Here is a 15,805-nt window from a genome sequence, read left to right on the forward strand (position 1 = left end):
TCCTCCTCCCCTCCTCTTCCCCTCCTCCCTCCTCCTCCCCTGCTCCTCCCTTCCTCCTCCTCCCCTCCACTCCTCATCCCCTCCTTCCTCATCCCCTCCTTCCTCCTCCCCTCCTTCCTCATCCCCTCCTTCCTCATCCCCTCCTTCCTCCTCCCCTCCTCTTCCCCTCCTCCCTTCCTCCCCTCCCCTCCACTCCTCCTCCCCTCCTTCCTCCTCCCCTCCTTCCTCATCCCCTCCTTCCTCATCCCCTCCTCCTCCTCCTCTCCTCCTTCACATTTGCTTCATCCCTCCATTTGGAGCACCAGTTGTTGCCTCTCATTGTTTTTGTCACTGTTTCGCTCCCCTGCTTCCACCCTTCTCTTTCTCAGTGTCGATCGTAGGCCACGGCCTGGGTAAGAACACTTAGATGGTATATCCACGAGTCTGGTCTGGTCTGGTTCCGTCTCTGGGTAAGAACACTTAGAAGATAGATCCACTAGTCTGGTCTGGTCTGGTTCCGTCTCTGGGTAAGAACACTTAGAAGATAGATCCACTAGTCTGGTCTGGTCTGGTTCCGTCTCTGGGTAAGAACACTTAGAAGATAGATCCACTAGTCTGGTCTGGTCTGGTTCCGTCTCTGGGTAAGAACACTTAGATCATTAAATCAAATGTATTTATATAGCCCTTCTTACATCAGCTGATATCTCAAAGGGCTGTACAGAAACCCAGCCTAAAACCCCAAACAGCAAGCAATGCAGGTGTAGAAGCACAGTGGCTAGGAAAAAACTCCCTAGAAAGGCCAAAACCTAGTAAGAAACCTAGAGAGGAACCAGGCTATGAGGGGTGTCCAGTCCTCTTCTGGCTGTGCCGGGTGGAGATTATAACAGAACATGGCCAAGATGTTCAAATGTTCATGGATGACCAGCATGGTCGAATAATAATAAGGCAGAACAGTTGAAACTGGAGCAGCAGCACAGTCAGGTGGACTGGGGACAGCAAGGAGTCATCATGTCAGGTAGTCCTGGGGCATGGTCCTAGGGCTCAGGTCCTCCGAGAGAGAGAAAGAGAGAATTAGAGAGAGCATATGTGGGGTGGCCAGTCCTCTTCTGGCTGTGCCGGGTGGAGATTATAACAGAACATGGCCAAGATGTTCAAATGTTCATGGATGACCAGCAGGGTCAGATAATATTAATCACAGTGGTTGTAGAGGGTGCAACAGGTCAGCACCTCAGGAGTAAATGTCAGTTGGCTTTTCATAGCCGATCATTAAGAGTATCTCTACCACTGCTGCTGTCTCTAGAGAGTTGAAAACAGCAGGTCTGGGACAAGGTAGCACGTCCGGTGAACAGGTCAGGGTTACATAGCCGCAGGCAGAACAGTTGAAACTGGAACAGCAGCAAGGTCAGGTGGACCGGGGACAGCAAGGAGTCATCATGCCCGGTAGTCCTGACGCATGGTCCTAAGGCTCAGGTCCTCCGAGAGAGAGAAAGAGAGAATTAGAGAGAGCACACTTAAATTCCCACAGGACACCGGATAAGACAGGAGAAATACTCCAGATATAACAGACTGACCCTAGCCCCCGACACATAAACTACTGCAGCATAAATACTGGAGGCTGAGACAGGAGGGGTCAGGAGACACTATGGCCCCATCCGATGATACCACCGGACAGGGCCAAACAGGAAGGATATAACCCCAGGATGGTAGATCCACTAGTCTGGTCTGGTTCTGTCTCTGGTCCGTTTCTTTGTTACTTTAGGCTGTTTGACTCTGCATGCAGAGTTTTATAGTTCAACTAGCTCGTTTTCCTGATCTCTCTCTCTCTCTTTTGCTCTCTCTCTCTCGGTGTCTCTCTCTCTCTCTCTTTCTCTCTCTCTCTCGGAGTCTCTCTCTCTCTCTATCACTCTCTCTTTCTCTCTCTGTCTCTCTCTCTCTCTCTCTCTCTCTCTCTTTCTCTCTCTCTCTGTCTCTCTCTCTTTCTCTTTCTCTATCGCTCTCTCTCTTGCTCTCTCTCTCTGTGTCTCTCTCTCTCTCTCTTTCTCTCTCTCTCTGTCTCTCTCTTTCTCTTTTTCTCTCGCTCTCTCTCTCTGTGTCTCTCTCTCTCTCTGTGTCTCTCTCTCTCTCTCTCTGTGTCTTTCCAATGTGTCAAGTAAATATCTTTTTGTTTTCTCATGATTTGATTGGGTCTAATTGTGTTGCTGTCCTGGAGCTATGTGGGGTCTGTTTGTGAACAGAGCCCCAGGGCCAGCTTTCTTAGGGGACTCTTCTCCAGGTTCATCTCTCCGTAGGTGATGGCATTAATATGGAAGGTTTGGGAATCACTCCTTTTTAGGTGGATGTAGATAATTAGTGGGTACCAGCCTAATTCTGCTCTGCATGCATTATTTGGTGTTTTACTTTGTACACAGAGGATATTTTTGCCGAGTTCTGTATGCAGTGTCTCAATTTGGTGTTTTATCCCATTTTGTGAATTTTTGGAAGTATTTTAAGCCAGATCCTAATTGGTAGGTTGAGTTGTATGTTCCTTTTGATTGCATAGAAAGCCATTATTGCCTTGTAGCTCAGCACATCTTTTTGGAAGTTACCTTTGGCGCTAATGTTTAGGCCGAGGTATGTATCGTATTTTGTGTGCTCTAGGTCAATGGTGTCCAGATGGAATTTGTATTTGTGGTCCTGGTGACTGGACCTTTTTTTGAACACCATTTTGTCTTACCGAGATTTACTGTCAGGGCCCAGGTCTGGCTAGGTGCTGGTGTAGGCCCTCCTTGATTGGGGACAGAAGCACCAGATCATTAGCAAACAGTAGACATTTGACTTCAGATTCTAGTAGGGTGAGGCCGGGTGCTGCAGACTGTTCTAGTGCCCTCGCCAATTCGTTGATATACAGTGCCTTGCGAAAGTATTCGGCCCCCTTGAACTTTGCGACCTTTTGCCACATTTCAGGCTTCAAACATAAAGATATAAAACTGTATTTTTTTGTGAAGAATCAACAGCAAGTGGGACACAATCATGAAGTGCAACGACATTTATTGGATATTTCAAACTTTTTTAACAAATCAAAAACTGAAAAATGGGGCGTGCAAAATTATTCAGCCCCTTTACTTTCAGTGCAGCAAACTCTCCATAAGTTCAGTGAGGATCTCTGAATGATCCAATGTTGACCTAAATGACTAATGATGATAAATACAATCCACCTGTGTGTAATCAAGTCTCCGTATAAATGCACCTGCACTGTGATAGTCTCAGAGGTCCGTTAAAAGCGCAGAGAGCATCATGAAGAACAAGGAACACACCAGGCAGGTCCGAGATACTATTGTGAAGAAGTTTAAAGCCGGATTTGGATACAAAAAGATTTCCCAAGCTTTAAACATCCCAAGGAGCACTGTGCAAGCGATAATATTGAAATGGAAGGAGTATCAGACCACTGCAAATCTACCAAGACCTGGCGTCCCTCTAAACTTTCAGCTCATACAAGGAGAAGACTGATCAGAGATGCAGCCAAGAGGCCCATGATCACTCTGGATGAACTGCAGAGATCTACAGCTGAGGTGGGAGACTCTGTCCATAGGACAACAATCAGTCGTATATTGCACAAATCTGGCCTTTATGGAAGAGTGGCAAGAAGAAAGCCATTTCTTAAAGATATCCATAAAAAGTGTTGTTTAAAGTTTGCCACAAACCACCTGGGAGACACACCAAACATGTGGAAGAAGGTGCTCTGGTCAGATGAAACCAAAATGTAACTTTTTGGCAACAATGCAAAACGTTATGTTTGGCATAAAAGCAACACAGCTCATCACCCTGAACACACCATCCCCACTGTCAAACATGGTGGTGGCAGCATCATGGTTTGGGCCTGCTTTTCTTCAGCAGGGAGAAGGAAGATGGTTAAAATTGATGGGAAGATGGATGGAGCCAAATACAGGACCATTCTGGAAGAAAACCTGATGGACTCTGCAAAAGACCTACGACTGGGACGGAGATTTGTCTTCCAACAAGACAATGATCCAAAACATAAAGCAAAATCTACAATGGAATGGTTAAAAAATAAACATATCCAGGTGTTAGAATGGCCAAGTCAAAGTCCAGACCTGAATCCAATCGAGAATCTGTGGAAAGAACTGAAAACTGCTGTTCACAAATGCTCTCCATCCAACCTCACTGAGCTCGAGCTGTTTTGCAAGGAGGAATGGGAAAAAATTTCTGTCTCTCGATGTGCAAAACTGATAGAGACATACCCCAAGCGACTTACAGCTGTAATCGCAGCAAAAGGTGGCGCTACAAAGTATTAACTTAAGGGGGCTGAATAATTTTTCAGTTTTTGATTTGTTAAAAAGTTTGAAATATCCAATAAATGTCGTTCCACTTCATGATTGGATGGATGGAGCCAACTTGTTGTTGATTCTTCACAAAAAAATACAGTTTTATATCTTTATGTTTGAAGCCTGAAATGTGGCAAAAGGTCGCAAAGTTCAAGGGGGCCGAATACTTTCGCAAGGCACTGTATATATATATATATATATATATATATAAATACAGGCCTCTCTCATCTTTTTAAGTGGGAGAACTTGCACAATTGGTGGCTGACTAAATATTTTTTGCCCCACTGTATATGTTGAAGACAGTGGGGCTTAAGTTGCATCCCTGTCTCAACCCACAGCCCTGTGGGAAGAAATGTGTGTTTTTAGCCAATTTAACTTCTTATGGGTATGTGGAACACTACCGTCCCACCGGGCCAACATCCAGTGAAATTGCAGAGCGCCAAATTCAAAAACAGAAATACTCATAATAAATATTCATAAAACATACAAGTGTTATACATCAGTTTAAAGATTAACTTCTTGTTAATCCAACCGCAGTGTCAGATTTCAAAAAGGTTTTACGGCGAAAGCATACCATGATATTATCTGAGGACAGAGCCAAGCACACAAAACATTACAAACAGTTACCAGCCAAGTATTGGAGTTACAAAAGTCAGAACTAGCGATAAAATTAATCACTTACCTTTGATGATCTTCATATGGTTGCACTCACAAGACTCCCAGTTTCAACATAAATATTTGTTTTGTTCGATAAAGTCCCTCTTTATATCCAAAAACCTCTGTTTTGTTGGCGCGTTTTGTTCAGTAATTTGTTCAGTAATCCAATGGCTCAAAGGCAGTCACAACAGGCAGACAAAAAATCCAAATATTATGTTTATAATCAATCCTCAGGTTGATTTTAGTCATAATAATCAATAATATTTCAACCGAACAATTGCTTCGTCAATATAAAAGAAAAACAAGAAAAGCGTGCTCTCGGTCGTGCGCACCAAACAGGTCTGGCGACTTCCCAGGGTCCACTCACTCAAAGTGGTCTTACTCCCTCATTTTTCAGAATACAAGCCTGAAACAATTTGAGTCCTAAGTCATGGGATGGGATACAGACAGTCAATGGAAAACTACAAACATAAAAAAAAATCCACTTCCTGGATGGATTTTTCTCCGGTTTTCGCCTGCCATTTCAGTTATGTTATACTCAGACATCATTTTAACAGTTTTGGAAACTTTAGAGTGTTTTCTATCCAATTTCTATGCATTTCCTAGCTTCTGGGCCTGAGTAATATGCAGTTTACTTTGGGAACGCTTTTCATCTGGAGGTGAAAATAGTGCCCCCTTCCCTAGTGAGGTTAAATCACACACCTGTTGTTTGTGTACATACATTTTATAATGTTGTATGTTTTTCCCCCAACACCACATTCCATCAGTTTGTATAGCAGACCCTCAGGCCAGATTGAGTCAAAGGCTTTTTTGAAATCAACAAAGCATGAGAAGACTTTGCCTTTGTTTTGGTTTGTTTGGTTGTCAATTAGGGTGTGCAGGGTGAATAAATGTTTTGTTGTACGGTAATTTGGTAAAAAGCAGGTTTGACATTTTCTCAGTACATTGTTTTCACTGAGGAAATGTACAAGTCTGCTGTTAATACTGCAGAGGATTTTCCCAAGGTTGCTGTTGAAGCATATTCCACGTTAATTATTGGGGTCAAATTTGTCTCCACTTTTGTGGATTGGGGTGGTCAGTTCTTTGTTCCAAATATTGGGGAAGATGCCAGAGCTAAGGATGATGTTAAAGAGTTTAAGTATAGCGAATTGGAATTTGTTATCTGTATATTTTACAATTTCATTGAGGATACCATCAACACCACAGGCCTTTTTGAGTTGGAGGGTTTGTATTTTGTCCTGTAGTTCATTCAGTGTAACTGGAGAATCCAGTGGGTCGTCTTTAATAGTTGATTCTTAGATTTGTATTTGATCTTGTATATGTTTTTTGCTGTCTGTTGTTTGTTATAGAACCATAAAGATTGGAGAATTGATGTATCTATCTATCGATCTCCGTTTTGGATAGATTACTCTCTGGTGTTTGTTTAGAGTTTTCCAATTTTCCCAGAAATGGTTAGAGTCTATAGATTCTTCAATTACATTGAGCTGATTTCTGACATGCTGTTCCTTCTTTTTCCGTAGTGTATTTCTGTATTGTTTTAGTGATTCACGACAGTGAAGGTGAAGACTCAGGTTTTCTGGGTCTCTATGTTTCTTGTTGGATTGTTTCTCAATTTATTTATTAGGTTTTTGCATTTCTATCTCTCTTTCTCTATTTCTTTCTTTCTTTCTATCTCTCTTCTTTCTTTCTCTCTTTCTCTCTTTCTCTCTTTCTTTCTTTCTTTCTTCCTCTGGAACCTTTTCTTTCTTTCTCTCTTTCTCTCTTTCTCTCTTTCTCTCTTTCTTTCTTTCTCTCTTTCTCTCTTTCTTTCTTTCTCTCTTTCTCTCTTTCTCTCTTTCTTTCTTCCTTCCTTTCTCTCTTTCTCTCTTTCTACTAATATAGTCTAACAGTAGAAGATGGCATGGGGACGTTGTGTTCCTTACAGGTATAGTGCTTTAAGGAGAATAGGGCTCATGGGATCATGGAGATGATACATGGAGGGAGGGAGTCTCAGACTTTTTCTTTGTGTCTGACTCTATTTCCCTCTACCTCTCCATCTCTCCATCCCTCTACCTCTCCATCTCTCCATCCCTCTACCTCTCCATCCATCTCTCCATCCCTCCACCTCTCCATCCCTCTACCTCTGCATCCCTCTCCATCCCTCTACCTCTCCATCCATCCCTCCATCTCTCCATCTCTCCATCCCTCCACCTCTCCATCCCTCCACCTCTCTCAGGGGCTGGTGTGGGTACGACCATCCAGAGTGGCGAGCAGACCGTCATCACTGTGAATGCAAAGGCTGCTGGAAAAGGAAAGGTGAAAATGAACAGATTAGGGTTAGGGTTAGGTTTGTAGTATGTCTGTTTGTCACTGGTTCGTTGTAATTCCCCTCACCGTGTGGTTTGTATGTGACGCTGGGATGAATTAAAAATGTAACTGATAAAAACAGAGTGAATAAAGGATGGATAAGTAGATGTAGACGTGGTGGAGAATGAGGATGGAACCTTTGATATCTTCTACTCCCCTCCCTCCCTCCCTCCCTCCCTCCCTCCCTCCCTCCCTCCCTCCCTCCCTCCCTCCCTCCCTCCCTCCCTCCTCCCTCCCTCCCTCCCTCCCTCCCTCCCTCCCTCCCTCCTCTCTAGGTGACGTGCAGTGTGTGTACCTCAGAAGGGGTGGAGTTAGATGTAGACGTGGTGGAGAATGAGGATGGAACCTTTGAGATCTTCTACTCCCCTCCCTCCCTCCCTCCCTCCCTCCCTCCCTCCCTCCCTCCCTCCCTCCCTCCCTCCCTCCCTCCCTCCCTCCCTCCCTCCCTCCCTCCCTCCCTCCCTCCTCCCTCCCTCCTCTCTAGGTGACGTGCAGTGTGTGTACCTCAGAAGGGGTGGAGTTAGATGTAGACGTGGTGGAGAATGAGGATGGAACCTTTGATATCTTCTACTCCCCTCCCTCCCTCCCTCCCTCCCTCCCTCCCTCCCTCCCTCCCTCCCTCCCTCCCTCCCTCCCTCCCTCCCTCCCTCCCTCCCTCCCTCCCTCCTCTCTAGGTGACGTGCAGTGTGTGTACCTCAGAAGGGGTGGAGTTAGATGTAGATGTGGTGGAGAATGAGGATGGAACCTTTGATATCTTCTACCCCCCCCCCCCCTCCTCTCTAGGTGACGTGCAGTGTGTGTACCTCAGAAGGGGTGGAGTTAGATGTAGACGTGGTGGAGAATGAGGATGGAACCTTTGATATCTTCTACACTGCCCCGCAGCCTGGAGATTACTGTATCTGCGTTCGCTTTGGAGGGGAACTCATCCCCAACAGCCCCTTCCTGGTCACGGTACGTAACTCATCCCCAACAGCCCCTTCCTGGTCACGGTACGTAAACTCATCCCCAACAGCCCCTTCCTGGTCACGGTACATAACTCATCCCCAACAGCCCCTTCCTGGTACGTAATGTAACTCATCCCCAACAGCCCCTTCCTGGTACGTAATGTAACTCATCCCCAACAGCCCCTTCCTGGTACGTAATGTAACTCATCCCCAACAGCCCCTTCCTGGTCACGGTACGTAACTCATCCCCAACAGCTCCTTCCTGGTACATAATGTAACTCATCCCCAACAGCCCCTTCCTGGTACGTAATGTAACTCATCCCCAACAGCCCCTTCCTGGTCACGGTACGTAACTCATCCCCAACAGCCCCTTCTTGGTACGTAATGCAACTCATCCCCAACAGCCCCTTCCTGGTCACGGTACGTAACTCATCCCCAACAGCTCCTTCCTGGTACGTAATGTAACTCATCCCCAACAGCCCCTTCCTGGTACGTAATGTAACTCATCCCCAACAGCCCCTTCCTGGTATGTAATGTAACTCATCCCCAACAGCCCCTTCCTGGTCACGGTACGTAACTCATCCCCAACAGCCCCTTCACATAGAGATAACCCTAACCCTAACCCTAACCCTAACCCCCTAACCCTAACCCCCTAACCCTAACCCTAACCCTAACCCCCTAAACCTAACCCCCTAACCCTAACCCCCTAACCCTAACCCTAACCCCCTAACCCTAACCCCCTAACCCTAACCCTAACCATAACCCCCTAACCCTAACCCCCTAACCCTAACCCCCTAACCCTAACCCTAACCCCCTAACCCTAACCCCCTAACCCTAACCCTAACCCTAACCCTAACCCTAACCCATAAAAAACATAGTCACATACAGATACATGCAGATGTACATCCGACCTGGGTTCAAATACATGTGTATTTGAGTATACGGTATTTAAAATACTTGTTTCTGTGTATTTGAAAATACAAGTACTTGTATTTGACTATTTGAATGGTTATTTTTTTTAAACCGCCCTGACCATAGAGAAACTTTTTATTCTCTATTTTGGTTAGGTCGGGGTGTGACTAATCTAGGTTGTTTATGTCTATGTTGGCATGGTATGGTTCCCAATCAGAGGCAGCTGTTTGTTGTTGTCTCTGACTGGTGATCATATTTAGGCAGCCATTTCCACACTGTGTTTTGTGGGATCTTGTTTATGTGTACTCTCCACTCCCTCTCCTGGCAGGGAAGTCAGGCGCAGGAGAATGAACTGCGCTGTTTAATAAACATCAAAACCTCAGAAAATCTAAGTTTACAAAATAACAATTAGAGTGTGCAAAACCCGTCGCACACCAGAATCGACAATAAACACCTATATACAACAAACAATCTCCGACAAGGACATGAGGTGAAACAGAGGGTTAAATACACAACATGTAATTGATGGGATTGGAACCAGGTGTGTAGGAAGACAAGACAAAACCAATTGAAAATGAGAAATGGATCAATGATGGATAAATAACTAGGTTAAATACCTATGTTAAATACCTAGTTTAAATCCTCTGGTTAAATACCTAGGTTAAATACCTAGGTTAAATAACCAGGTTAAATCCCCAGGTTAAGTACCTACATTAAATACCCTGGTTAAATAACTAGGTTAAATACCTAGGTTAAATAACCAGGTTATATAACCTTATTAAATACCCAGGTTACATCCCCAGGTTAAATCCCTAGATTAAATACCCCGGTTAAATCAAATCAAATCAAATTTATTCATATAGCCCTTCGTACATCAGCTGATATCTCAAAGTGCTGTACAGAAACCCAGCCTAAAACCCCAAACAGCAGGCAATGCAGGTGTAGAAGCACGGTGGCTAGGAAAAACTCCCCTAGAATGCCTGGCTTAAATCCCCAGGTTAAATACCAACGTTAAATCCCCAGATTAAATACCTACGTTAAATAACCAGGTTAAATAACCGGGTTAAATCCCTGGGTTAAATACCTAGGTTAAATCCCCAGGTTAAATACCTAGATTAAATACCTGGGTTAAATAACTGGGTTAAAAACCCAGGTTAAATACCTGGGTTAAATACCTAGGTTAAATACCCGGGTTAAATGCCTGGGTTAAATGCCCGGGTTAAATGCCCGGGTTAAATGTCTGGGTTAAATACCTAGGTTAAATATCAACGTTAAATAACCGTGTTAAATCCCTGGGTTAAATACCTATCAAATCAAAATCAAATCAAATGTATTTGTCACATACACATGGTTAGCAGATGTTAATGCAAGTGTAGCGAAATGCTTGTGCTTCTAGTTCTGACAATGCAGTAATAACCAACGAGTAATCTAACCTAACAATTCCAAAACTACTACCTTATACACACAAGTGTAAAAGGATAAAGAATATGTACATAAAGATATATGAATGAGTGATGGTACAGAGCGGCATAGGCAAGATGCAGTAGATGGTATTGAGTACAGTATATACATATGAGATGAGTAATGTAGGGTATGTAAACAAAGTGGCACAGTTTAAAGTGGCTAGTGATAGTGGTATTACATAAAGATGCAGTAGATGGTATTGAGTACAGTATATACATATGAGATGAGTAATGTAGGGCGTGTAAACATTATATTAAGTAGCATTGTTTAAAGTGGCTAGTGATATATTTTATATCAATTTCCATCAATTTCCATTATTAAAGTGGCTGGAGTTGAGTCAGTGTGTTGGCAGCAGCCACTCAATGTTAGTGGTGGCTGTTTAACAGTCTGATGGCCTTGAGATAGAAGCTGTTTTTCAGTCTCTCGGTCCCAGCTTTGATGCACCTGTACTGACCTCGCCTTCTGGATGATAGCGAGGTGAACAGGCAGTGGCTCGGGTGGTTGTTGTCCTTGATGATCTTTATGGCCTTCCTGTGACATCGGGTGGTGTAGGTGTCCTGGAGGGCAGGTAGTTTTCCCCCGGTGATGCATTGTGCAGACCTCACTACCCTCTGGAGAGCCTTGCGGTTGTGGGCGGAGCAGTTGCCGTACCAGGTGGTGATACAGCCCGACAGGATGCTCTCGATTGTGCATCTGTAGAAGTTTGTGAGTGCTTTTGGTGACAAGCCGAAGGTTAAATACCTAGGTTAAATCCCCAGGTTAAATACCTAAGTTAAATCCCCAGGTTAAATACCTAGGTTAAATCCCCAGGTTAAATCCCCATGTTCAATACCTAGGTTAAATACCTATTTTGAATAACCGGGCTGAATACCTAGTTTAAATCCCTGGGTTAAATATCTAGGTTAAATCCCCAGGTTAAATCCCCAGGTTAAATACCCGTCTTAAATCCCGGGATAAATACCCATGTTAAATACTTAGGTGAAATACCCATGTTAAATGCCTAGGTTAAATACCCATGTTAAATACCCAGTTTAAATACCCAGTTTAACTTCTTGCGTCGAGCCATCCCGGATCCGGGATCGTGAATACAGCCTCAAGCTCATTACCATAACGCAACGTTAACTATTCATGAAAATCGCAAATGAAATGAAATTAATATGCTAGCTCTCAAGCTTAGCCTTTTGTTAACAACACTGTCATCTCAGATTTTCAAAATATGCTTCTCAACCATAGCAAAACAAGCATTTGTGTAACAGCTAGCGCAGCTAGCGTAGCATTTAGCGTTAGCATTAGCAGGCAACATTTTCACAAAAACCATAAAATCATTCAAATAAAATCATTACCTTTGAAGAACTTCAGATGTTTTCAATGAGGAGACTCTCAGTTAGATAGCAAATGCTCAGTTTTTCCTGAAAGATTATTTGTTTAGGAGAAATCGCTCCGTTTGGTGCGTCACGTTTAGCTACGAAAAAAACCTGTATCCAGGAGTGTAATTATCCCCGCAGCTCATTAGCATAACACAATGTTAACTATTCATGAAAATCACAAATGAAATGAAATTAATATGCTAGCTCTCAAGCTTAGCCTTTTGTTAACAACACTGTCATCTTAGATTTTCAAAATATGCTTCTCAACCATAGCAAAACAAGCATTTGTGTAACAGCTAGCGCAGCTAGCGTAGCATTTAGCGTTAGCATTAGCAAGCCACATTTTCACAAAAACCATAAAATCATTCAAATAAAATCATTACCTTTGAAGAACTTCAGATGTTTTCAATGAGGAGACTCTCAGTTAGATAGCAAATGCTCAGTTTTTCCTGAAAGATTATTTGTTTAGGAGAAATTGCTCCGTTTGGTGCGTCACGTTTGGCTACCAAAAAACCCCGAAAATTCAGTCTTCAAAACGCCAAACTTTTTTCCAAATTAACTCCATAATATCGACTGAAACATGGTAAACGTTGTTTAGAATCAATCCTCAAGGTGTTTTTCACATATCTCTTCATGATATATCGTTCGTTGAAAGCTTCCTCTCTCCTCTCAATCACTGGATGACTGCGTGCAGCAATTTAGACAAAGGACACCGGGCGGGACCCCTGGTAAATGTAGTCTCTTATGGCCAATCTTCCAATGATATGCCTACAAATACGTCACAATGCTGCAGACACCTTGGAGAAACGATAGAAAGGGCAGGCTCATTCCCGGCGCATTCACAGCCATATAAGGAGACAATAGAAAACAGAGCTTCGAAAATTCTGCCCATTTCCTGGTTGAAGTATCATCTTGGTTTCGCCTGTAGCATGAGTTCTGTGGCACTCACAGATAATATCTTTGCAGTTTTGGAAACCTTAGAGTGTTTTCTTTCCAAAGCTGCCAATTATATGCATAGTCGAGCATCTTTTCGGGACAAAATATTGCGCTTAAAACGGGCACGTTTTTTTATCCATAAATTAAAAGAGCGCCCCCTATATCCAAGAAGTGAAATACCTAGGTTAAAAACCCAGGTTAAATACCTATCTTAAATAACCAGGTTAAACACGTAGGTTAAATCCTGGGTTAAATCCACAGGTTAAATCCCTAGGTTAAATACCTGGGTTAAATACCCAGGTTAAATCCCAGGGTTAAATACCTTGGTTAAATACCTGGATTTAAAAAACGGGTTTAAATACCTGGATTAAATACCAGGTTTAAATACCCAGATTAAATAATGGGTTTAAATACCCAGGTTAAATAACGGGTTTAAATACCCAGGTTAAATAACGGGTTTAAATACCAGGTTAAATACCAGGGTTAAATACCTGGATGAAATACCAGGTTTAAATACCCAGATTAAATAACGGGTTTAAATACCCAGATTAAATACCAGGGTTAAATACCCAGATTAAATAACGGGTTTAAATACCCAGATTAAATACCAGGGTTAAATACCCAGATTAAATAACAGGTTTAAATACCCAGATTAAATACCAGGGTTAAATACCCAGATTAAATAACGGGTTTAAATACCCAGATTAAATACCAGGGTTAAATACCCAGATTAAATACCAGGTTTAAACCCAGATTAAATGCATTTTTCTAATTCTTTACAACTGTACTTCCAAATACATTTACATTTTGAACTTTTTGTCTTTTCAAATTCAATATATCTGATTACTTACCTCGAATATATGTGCAAATAATTGAAATATTTGCAACAGATTTTAAAACCTGTGGTCTTTGCAGGTGTGTGAGTCTTTGATTGGTTAATGAGACCTCTTAGCCCGCCTTCTCTCTACAGCAGCTGCTCATTGGACTGTCCAGAGACACAGAGCTCGTCGGTCTACTGGAGGTGACAGAACGTTGCAGATAGAAATGTAACCAATAGATCTGACACCTTCTGACAGACAATCATGCCTGTTCTAGACTACACATTTCTATGTGAACGTTGTGTAACGTTGAGCCCTCGTAAACCCCAGAACCTAGTCAGACAAACTCACATCTCTTCTATTCCTCTCCACTCCCCTCCTTACCTCTCCTCCTCTTATCCCTTTCTCCACTTCCCTCCTTCCCCTCTCCTCCTCCCTCCTACTTCCCCTCCTCCTCCCGCCTACTTTCCCCCTCCACTCCTCCCTCCTCTCCCTCAGGCATTGGAAGGAGCCCCCTCAGATCAGCTCCTCCAACAAGAACAACTACCACAATACTACAGTCAACAACCCTCGGTACTGGTCTCTTTCCTCTCCTCTCCTCTCCTCTCCTCTCCTCTCCTCTCCTCTCCTCTCCTCTCCTCTCCTCTCCTCTCCTCTCCTCTCCTCTCCTCTCCTCTCCTCTCCTCTCCTCTCCTCTCCTCTCCACAAGAGGATTAGTGGCTATTTTGTGAATCATTAATGTGACTCCACATTTGACAAAATGGCCGCCGTGTGTCAATATCTCGTCGGTCTGTTGCTTATGTTATGATGTAATTGTCTCAGTGTCAGCGGTTTCACCATCATCATCACCATCATCATCATCATCTTCCTGTGTGTTGTATGTTTTGGTGTTTGGTCCCTATCGCCTTCTCATTTCAGCTACAGTCTATTTTGCTGTGTGTGCCTGCATACCTCACCCCCCTCACCAACCCCATACCTCACCCCTCCTCACCAACCCCATACCTCACCCCTCCTCACCAACCCCATACCTCACCCCTCTTCACCCCCCTCACCAACCCCATACCTCACCCCTCCTCACCAACCCCATACCTCACCCCTCTTCACCCCCACACCATCCCCATACCTCACCCCTCTTCACCCCCCTCACCAACCCCATACCCTCACCCCTCCTCACCCAACCCCATACCTCACCCCTCCTCACCCAACCCCATACATACCCTCACCACTCCTCACCCAACCCCATACCTCACCCCTCCTCACCAACCCCATACCTCACCCCTCCTCACCCAACCCCATACATACCCTCACCCCTCCTCACCCAACACCATACCTCACCCCTCCTCACCCAACACCATACCTCATCCCTCCTCACCCAACCCCATACCCTCACCCCTCCTCACCCAACACCATACCTCACCCCTCCTCACCCAACCCCATACCTCACCCCTCCTCACCCAATCCCATACTTCACCCCTACTCACCCAACCCCAGTCCCTCACCCCTCCTCACCCAACCCCATACCTCAGTCCCTCCTCACCCAACCCCATACCTCAGTCCCTCACCCCTCCTCACCCAACCCCATACCTCAGTCCCTCCTCACCCAACCCCATACCTCAGTCCCTCACCCCTCCTCACCCAACCCCATATCCCAGCCCCTCACCCCTCCTCACCCAACCCCATACCTCAGTCCCTCCCTCCCTCCCTCCCCCTCCCTACCCAACCCTTCTCCCTCCCCCTCAGACTCTCGTTGACCTCTGCCCTCTAGGCAACAGACCAGCCAATGCGAACGAACGGTTTGGACGTTGTGGGACTCCGGCCGTTTGATCTGATCATCCCCTTCACCATCCAGAATGGAGAGATCACAGGTACACACACACACATACACACACACACACACACACACACACACACACACACACACACACACACACACACACACACACACATACACACACAAAACAAAACGGGTTTAAGAAGCAGAGAGCAGGCCGGATTTAGCCGTGTCCTCTGAATTTTTTCAACGACTTCTAATAAAAAGGAAAAACAAGCCTGTCTAACCG

The 15,805-nt window shown here is 44.4% G+C and overlaps 1 protein-coding gene across 1 annotated transcript in view; it reads left to right on the plus strand.

Annotated features, from left to right (window-relative positions):
- The window catches only part of flna (filamin A, alpha (actin binding protein 280)), a 155,670-nt gene that overhangs the window by 91,767 nt on the left and 48,098 nt on the right, over positions 1 to 15,805 (plus strand). Inside the window, exons 24-26 of the mRNA XM_031793366.1 lie at positions 8,088 to 8,255; positions 14,244 to 14,318; positions 15,511 to 15,610. Of these exons, the coding sequence (XP_031649226.1) occupies positions 8,088 to 8,255; positions 14,244 to 14,318; positions 15,511 to 15,610 (343 nt within the window). The remainder of the gene's footprint in view (positions 1 to 8,087; positions 8,256 to 14,243; positions 14,319 to 15,510; positions 15,611 to 15,805) is intronic.

This window comes from Oncorhynchus kisutch, linkage group LG17, assembly GCF_002021735.2.
Source record: "Oncorhynchus kisutch isolate 150728-3 linkage group LG17, Okis_V2, whole genome shotgun sequence".
Taxonomy (NCBI): Eukaryota; Metazoa; Chordata; class Actinopteri; order Salmoniformes; family Salmonidae; genus Oncorhynchus; species Oncorhynchus kisutch.